Source organism: Leptonotus elevatus, chromosome 10 (genome assembly GCF_054856555.1).
Source record: "Leptonotus elevatus isolate MCC_2025b chromosome 10, RoL_Lele_1.0, whole genome shotgun sequence".
NCBI lineage: Eukaryota > Metazoa > Chordata > Actinopteri > Syngnathiformes > Syngnathidae > Leptonotus > Leptonotus elevatus.
In genome coordinates, this window is record NC_141248.1 from 19,673,290 (window position 1) to 19,680,266 (window position 6,977).

The 6,977-nt window shown below is 42.6% G+C and overlaps 2 protein-coding genes across 3 annotated transcripts; one reads left to right on the forward strand and one right to left on the reverse strand.

Annotated features, from left to right (window-relative positions):
* Positions 1-54: 54 nt before the first annotated feature.
* Positions 55-4,837, forward strand: LOC147167515 (rho guanine nucleotide exchange factor 5). 2 transcript variants are annotated; one of them, XM_086087945.1, is made up of 11 exons: positions 55-345; positions 976-1,131; positions 1,196-1,287; positions 1,363-1,649; positions 2,255-2,415; positions 2,833-2,985; positions 3,076-3,205; positions 3,385-3,459; positions 3,538-3,630; positions 3,975-4,123; positions 4,205-4,837. In XM_086087945.1, the coding sequence occupies exons 1-11, from the start codon at positions 131-133 to the stop codon at positions 4,452-4,454; spliced, it is 1,761 nt and encodes a 586-aa protein (XP_085944071.1). In that variant the 5' UTR covers positions 55-130; the 3' UTR covers positions 4,455-4,837. The 2 variants fall into 2 exon arrangements, with proteins under 2 accessions (XP_085944071.1, XP_085944072.1); XM_086087946.1 differs by lacking the exon at positions 55-345 and adding an exon at positions 389-502.
* Positions 4,838-5,029: 192 nt separating this feature from the next.
* On the reverse strand, positions 5,030-6,959 carry cplane2 (ciliogenesis and planar polarity effector 2). The gene is made up of 5 exons (XM_086087947.1): positions 6,582-6,959; positions 6,360-6,512; positions 6,063-6,187; positions 5,857-5,996; positions 5,030-5,710 (listed from the first exon to the last, which is right to left on the reverse strand). Exons 1-5 carry the CDS (start codon positions 6,691-6,693, stop codon positions 5,494-5,496), a joined length of 747 nt encoding a protein of 248 aa, XP_085944073.1. The 5' UTR covers positions 6,694-6,959; the 3' UTR covers positions 5,030-5,493.
* Positions 6,960-6,977: the final 18 nt, after the last annotated feature.

Consider the following 6,977-nt stretch of genomic DNA (forward strand, 5'->3'; position numbering starts at 1 on the left):
CTTTAAAATCTCAATGTACTTGTCAGGGTTTTTTTTGGTTTTTTTAAACCCGACATTAGCGCACCTGCTGTGCGTTTTGTAATTGACTTGGACATTTAATCAGAAGGACGACTATCGCCCCGAAGACAAAATGGCTGACTTTGACAGCGCCGATGAAGCCACCACCAACAGCAGCAGTAGGAGCACTTTTGGTAGAGACGTCTTCGCTCAACTGCTCGCCTTCTTTGAAGACCCTAGTCCAGGGAGAGGGAGTCAACTTAAGTTTATGTTTCCTACTATGGCTACCACAAGTGAGCAGCACTTGAACACTGAGGAGCCAGAAAGTGACCAGAGCCAGATTCAAAAGTAAGTGACTATTTGAGCATACTTTGTACAAAAAAAAGTGGTTCATCCAAATTCCAATAATGTTTTTTTTTTTACGTTCTGAGCATTGATCAAGTAACATCAATGTACAGCTTCAGTCAAGTGGGGAGAAAAAAGCAATGAACTGTCACATGTCAAGGTAACATTGTTGTTGGCTCTCTGAAACAACCACCTTTTGTTTTGTGAGGTAGCCATTTCCGCCCCACTGTTGCGTAACAAATTGGCAGTGTATAAAGCATCCCCCCCCATGACAACTTTTTGTGCAGTCCCTCAATAGTGCCAGGCTTATTTTAGCGTCTGAATCTGTTTGTAATAAGCCAGACCTACAGGCAAGCTCCATGGCAAAATCAAAAGATAAGCAAAGCTGAAATGTGCACTTGAATGGCCAGCCAAGTTAACAGGCCGAGCGGGATATTTGTGTGGCAACATGTCTTTTGAAAAAATTGGTCAAGAAATGCTGACTCAAAGGGTGAAAAATTGCATGGCAGTATGGCTAAATTAGCCAGCTAGGTACATAAACATTAAACAATATATATATTTTTTATTATTATTATTATTATTTTTTTTTTAATTTGTGGAAAATTGATTTCATCCTAATCGGTCTTCTTCTAGTCCTCCTTTACTAGACATCTCATCAGTCATCAGATCAGTTGCCACAATGGGAATGTGGAATTTGGGTAAAATGAATAAGTTGTTTTGGACTCCCGGACAAGAGGAAGACGGATCGCCTTCGTTCCCTCCAGTGGATCAGGATACCACAGAAGAAGAGTAGGTGTTATATAAGACTGTAGTAGATTCATTTGGTATGGTTTCTAAACTAATCGCCTGTCAGACCTGTAAAGCTGGAGGAGGAGGAGGAGGAGGAAGAGCAAGAGCCAGAGCCAGAGCCCAGTGTGTCCTTCCAGTCGAAGTACATTCACAAATGTAAGTGTAAAATATTGTATATTTCAAAAGACTTGTATTCTGCTTTTATTTATTTATTTATTTTCGAATGTGCAGTCCCCCTCTACCAGGACTACTGTGTCGAGGTGGTCAGAGACGACCTCCAGAGACTCAACACAAAGACCTCCCTGTCGGAGTTGATCGCCCCCCAGTACCTGCAGAATCTCCAATCTCGTCTCGTCCCCCAAGAGTCTCCTCGGCAGAGCTCGCCCAGGTCAACTTCGCCCACTCCTGATCGCCACGTGATCCGCGTGGCACCGTGTACCCTGTGGCAAGACCTGGACGAGGTGAAGGCGACTGGTCTGCTCAACAGTCTGACGGTCCAACAGATTCGACTTCAGGAGGTGCGATGTGGGTTTGAATTGAATTTGTGGGTGATGGTACAATGTTCTCGTGGTCAGCACATCTGTGGTTCAGGGTTCGAATCACTACTCCGGCCTCACTGTGTAGTGTTTGTTCATCCCCTACTCAATCATGGATCGATGACTCTCAATTGTCCATAAGTGTGAACGGTTATCTACAAGTGCCTTGGGACATTTTCATTTATATTGGGGGTGTCAGGCAATTAAAATCTTTAATTGTAATTAATCGCATGACTTCAATAGTTAACTCATGATTAATCACTAATTTTTATATCTGTTCTAAATGTAAAAGTTTTCATACTCTTGTTAACAAGTGTGGGGGGGGGGATGTTAAATCGAAATATGGCTCCACCTTTTAGTCATTGATACAGTAATTTCATAAAATTGAGTTAAAAGAAAGAAAAAAAAAGTACTGCACATTTAACCAATAGTAAAATCAAGATAAAAATGAATACATTTTATTAAAATGGCTGAATTGAACAAATATTAGAGGACTCCTGAAAAATGTAATTCCACACGAGACAGAGTTGATTGTTTCCTAGTCGTACCACAAAATGTCCAATGTAATTTTGTTTTTCTTTCCGTAGTCCAAGTTTGAGTTGATCGGCTCCGAGGCGTCTTACTTGAGGAGCCTGGGTGTCGCTGTGGATCACTTCTGCTCATCAAAGGCCCTCAAGAGCACCTTGTCCCAAATGGAGCATCATACTTTGTTCTCTAACGTCCGTCATGTGAAGGCCACTAGTGAGAAGTAAGAGCAACTTTACTGTGCCCCCTTCTTGTATGCAGAGGTGGCAAATCCAGGTCCAGAAAGTAGAAACCCTGCCACAGTTTGGCTTTAGCCCCAGGTGCTAGCTGGCTAGCTAGCTCCCCGGGTGCTTGTTTACCTGCTACGGAGCTAGCTAGCCTGCCACAGTTTGGCTTTAGCCCCAGGTGCTTGCTTGCTAGCTAGCTAGCTTCCTAGCTAGCTCCTTGGGTGCTTGTTTACCTGCTAGGGAGCTAGCTAGCTAGCATTAGGGGCTAAAGCCAAACTGTGGCAGTTTTCACTTTCTGGACCTGGATTTGCCATCTCTGCTTCTGTTTGGAATGATTCTGTTTTTTATCGTGCTTGTTGGTGTGAGCTGTAGTCTATCCACGCTGCCCTTTTTTAAAGATCTGCTTTTTCTAGGTTTCTCATGGAACTGGAAAGCCGCCTTGGTGAGAGTGTGTTCATAACCCAGCTGGGGTACATTGTACTTGAGCACTGCCCCTCCTTTCGCGCCCACTACGTGCCCTACATCACCAACATGATGTACCAGGAGGCGCTCATCAAGCGGCTGATGTGAGTCTACCTCGAGGTGTCAATCAATCATGTTTGCCTGCTGCTTCCATTTATCCTCATCTTCATTCATCGCTCTTCTTCCATCTCAAGGCGGCAGAACCGTGACTTTGTGTCATGTCTCAAGCAGCTGGAGGCCGAGCCGGTGTGCCAGAGGCAAAGTCTGAAGTCCTTCCTCGTTCTTCCTTTTCAAAGGATCACTCGCATTAAACTCATTCTGGAGGTCATTTTGTGTTTATTAGTTCACTTGCTCACACCTTTTACAAATGCATCATGATGTTAATGTGGGGGACTGATGTATGCCTTACAAATTGTGTCCATTGAAACTATTTTTTAAAAGATTTATGACATCGTGCAGGTGTATCTTAACAAATCTGGTTGTCCATTTTGTCTTTCCCTCAGAATATCCTCAAACTGTCTGAAGTGGATTCAGATGCTGTGTCATATCTTCAAAAAGCAAAAGAGGCCATACATCAGGTACAGTCGCTTTAATGATATGCGATTAAATGAAAAGAAATTAGAAAATTTCATGCTTGATGTTTTTGTTCGGACCAGATCGTTGCAGAGTGCAACGAGGGGGTCAAAAAAATGAAAGTGATCGAGCAACTGGTCTCCTTGGAGATGCTGCTGGATTTTGGCAAACTGAAGGTTGGACTTTAATTTTTTTTGTAAGACTTTTTGAATGATGCAACAGCAGAACCCAGTTTATTCCAGAAGTATAGAAGGACTTTTTTTTTTAATTATTTAAATATACACACCACCCCAAATACATTTGGAATAATTTTTTATTTTATTTTTTAAATGTACACATTCAACTTTCATAAAGATTTAGAGAAAACAAAAATATATATTTTTAGCTTTAATACAGGAATGGTCAACTGGCAGACCACACTCTGATAACATGGGACCCCAACAGGATAAAAACCAAATCCCCCAAGAATGGCTTGGTTAATTCTGAAGAAATATCCCGTCTATCTCTGACCATCTTTCAGGCGATTCCTCTGGTCATAAGCGGACGGTGTTTGGTGCACCAGGGTCCCTTGAGCCTGCTGACTGTCGAGAGCGGCCCAAATGCCAGAATGCCCCTCACCGGCATCCACCTTCACCTCTTCAATGATTTGTTGATCCTCTCCTCAAAAAAGTACTTCACTTATAGTGTGCCATCGTCGTACTTGCTTCTCACTGCATTCAAAAGCTCATTTAATCTCCGTTTTCATTCCAGGGAGCAGCGCTTCCTAGTGGAGGACCACGCAAAATTTCCCACACACGTGCACGTCGCACCCCTGAAGACAGAAGCTCTCGGGCTACCGCCAGAGTCCTTTCTTTTGCATCTCTCTCGCAATTGCACTGGACACGCGACCGCCATGATACTGATTGCGCACAGCAGGTACAAGAGGAGAGGGTGGCGGGGGTACAGTAATCCCCTAAAAATGTTTATGAATTGCCTAGGTCAGACAAGGAACAGTGGATGAGGGTGCTGAAGTGCGGTGACTAAAGGGTATTTTTGTTTTGTTTTTGGGGGGGGCACCTTTGTTTTTTTTTGTTTTTTATTCACATACACTTTGGTGACAATCTAACACGCTAAACACAAAGTTCAAGACACTCATCACAACTGAAATGAACTTTGTAAACGAAAGCACTGACCTTTTTAATAGAACACTAAGGTGGGGGGGTGGGGGCTGCACTTTAAAAACATTTTTTTTATTCACATACACTTTGGTGGCAATCTAACACGCTAAACACAAAGTTCAAGACAATCATCACAACTGAAATTAACTTTGAAAATGAAATCACTGACCTTTTTAATGGAACACTAAGGGATGGATGGGTTCTCTTTGGCAGAACAGTGGCAACCCCCCCCCCCTTTTTTTTTTTTTATAAATCAGATTTTTTATGTATTTAAGTGTTCATTCAAATTTGCTGGTGATAAATAAAAATTGTATTTTCTCATCAATACAACATGAAGAAATTCATTTTAATTGTGAAAAGTGTGTGGTGTATGTAAATTACCCCACTGTTATCTCACATGTTCAGAAATAGGCAGATAAAGCATTTACTTGGTAGTTTAATTTCATGACAGGTGGACTGGCACTCCAGCAATATTTTTGTTTTTGTTTTATAAAAGTTGAAACTGTAATAAAGGTGCATTTGTATTTAATACATTACAGTATCTGCAAAAATGTAGTGCCTTGAGAATGCGTTTAATTTGCAAGGCTAGGAACTTTAAACATGGCACTCCATAATATTTTACTTTAAAAACAAAATAATGCCATAAATAATATTTTAAAGTCCATTGTGCTGCTCTATCGTGTGGCCACCTGGGGGCAGTGTCGGACAGACTGATGGAAGTCTCGAGTGGCTTGTATTTTGGGGCACCACTGTACTACGTACAATGCATTCTGATTTTTCAATGCCTCAACATCAGTGCTTTTCTTCGAAACCAATTAGTATTTTGTAAGGGAAAAATAAGTTGTGCTGTCCCAAAGTCGGTATAATTTAGTTTTCTATGCATCAACTTGGACTCGCCGTCCACAGCTGCGTCTGTTGTCCAGCCATGATGCAGTCCTGATGCCACAGACTCTCTGCCAGGCTGTTGAAAAGTGGCGCGGCGGCATCCAGCCCATCTCCCTCTTCCACGCCACCCGTGCGCAACACCGGTAACTGCCACGTCTCCTGGAAGCCCCTCACGTCCTTCTCTGAGACGTCGCAGTGCATAAACAGGTCAAATCTGAGCAGAACATCAAGGGAAATTTTTGTTTTAAATTTTGACCTTGCGCAAGTGTGCACATCCTATTAACCAATCGCATTCAAACGTATGTAGTAAATGGAATTCAGTCAACTATAGAAAATGGATCAACTTGTATGAAAGGATACTTTGTGCCAACTACCAAAGTCACAACTGGGCCCCCAGATGATTCTTTCCACTTTGTAATTTGATTGGCGAGGTCGTCAAAAGATGTTCTGTCAGTGAAGGAGAAGAGGAATAGAACGGCATCTACCTTCTCCTTACAAGACTGTAAGGAAAAGAATGATTAACTTATTAAATTTCTTTACAAATAATGCAAGAGGGTCATGCATACCGGGAGCAGATGGTCGAATCGTCGCAAGGCATTTTCTCCGCAGTCCCACAGGTGGAAACGAAAGAAGAGCACTCTGCCACTTTCTTTCAGCTTGACTGGCCAGTAAACCACTGTCGTCTCAATGCCTTGGACACAAAAAGGCAAGCACAACAGTTTCAAAGTATTACTGGTGCTGAACTGGACCCAATCCCAGCTGACTTTATGTGAAAACGAAGTCTTTAGTGGACATGATATGCTTTTGGAATGTGGTCAGTGTTGCATAAAATATCTCAAGTCACAACACTTGCAGGATCCTACCTGTGGTCTCGTAGTGCATGCTGGGTATTTTCTGGCCTGCCAGGCGTGCCGCGAGAGCACTTTTACCCACCCCACTCTTGCCAGAGAGGAAGACCTTATAGTGGACCGTGTCCACGGGGACATATGGAGGCATCACCGGAGACTCCAACAGACCTGTTAGCACAAATTATACATCTCAATGCATTCGCTGACCAAGTAACAAGATTTATTTGTAAGATATACCGAAAAGCTTGCGTTTCTTCTTGTGTAGTATCTTGCTGAAGTATTCTTTGCTGTCTTTGCATCGATGCCAGTTGGCTATGACGACAGAGCCGCGTTTGGGAGCTTCAGTCATTTTGTTAAAAACGGTGTGCTACCGTTGCCGTTTATTTCGCCATCCTTGCGCCTCTCGTCGCTCCTAGCAGGACTAGCCTAGCCGACTTTCCCTATCTTAGCTAAGCTATTTTCTGACGACTGTGCGAAACTAACTGTATTAGCACTTATCAGTAAACGATTTAGCTTTAATTCGAAATCTATTTATATCGCCACATTGTGATAAAATAACCCAAATCCTGTCGCTAAACGAGATTTGTGCCAAGTTTGATGTCTGCATGTCGCCTGGCAACCATTTTTAAACGT

Bases quoted from the DNA above. Each gene is read 5' to 3' on its own strand.
- cplane2 (XM_086087947.1), bottom strand. From the start codon at position 6,693: ATGACTGAAGCTCCCAAACGCGGCTCTGTCGTCATAGCCAACTGGCAT. The intron at 6,513-6,581 runs GTATATCTTACA...TTGTGCTAACAG, and splicing joins GAAGAAACGCAAGCTTTTCG to GTCTGTTGGAGTCTCCGGTG. The intron at 5,997-6,062 runs GTATGCATGACC...TTTTCCTTACAG, and splicing joins GATTCGACCATCTGCTCCCG to TCTTGTAAGGAGAAGGTAGA.
- LOC147167515 (XM_086087945.1), top strand. From the start codon at position 131: ATGGCTGACTTTGACAGCGCCGATGAAGCCACCACCAACAGCAGCAGT. The intron at 1,132-1,195 runs GTAGGTGTTATA...ATCGCCTGTCAG, and splicing joins CAGGATACCACAGAAGAAGA to ACCTGTAAAGCTGGAGGAGG. The intron at 1,288-1,362 runs GTAAGTGTAAAA...TCGAATGTGCAG, and splicing joins GTCGAAGTACATTCACAAAT to TCCCCCTCTACCAGGACTAC.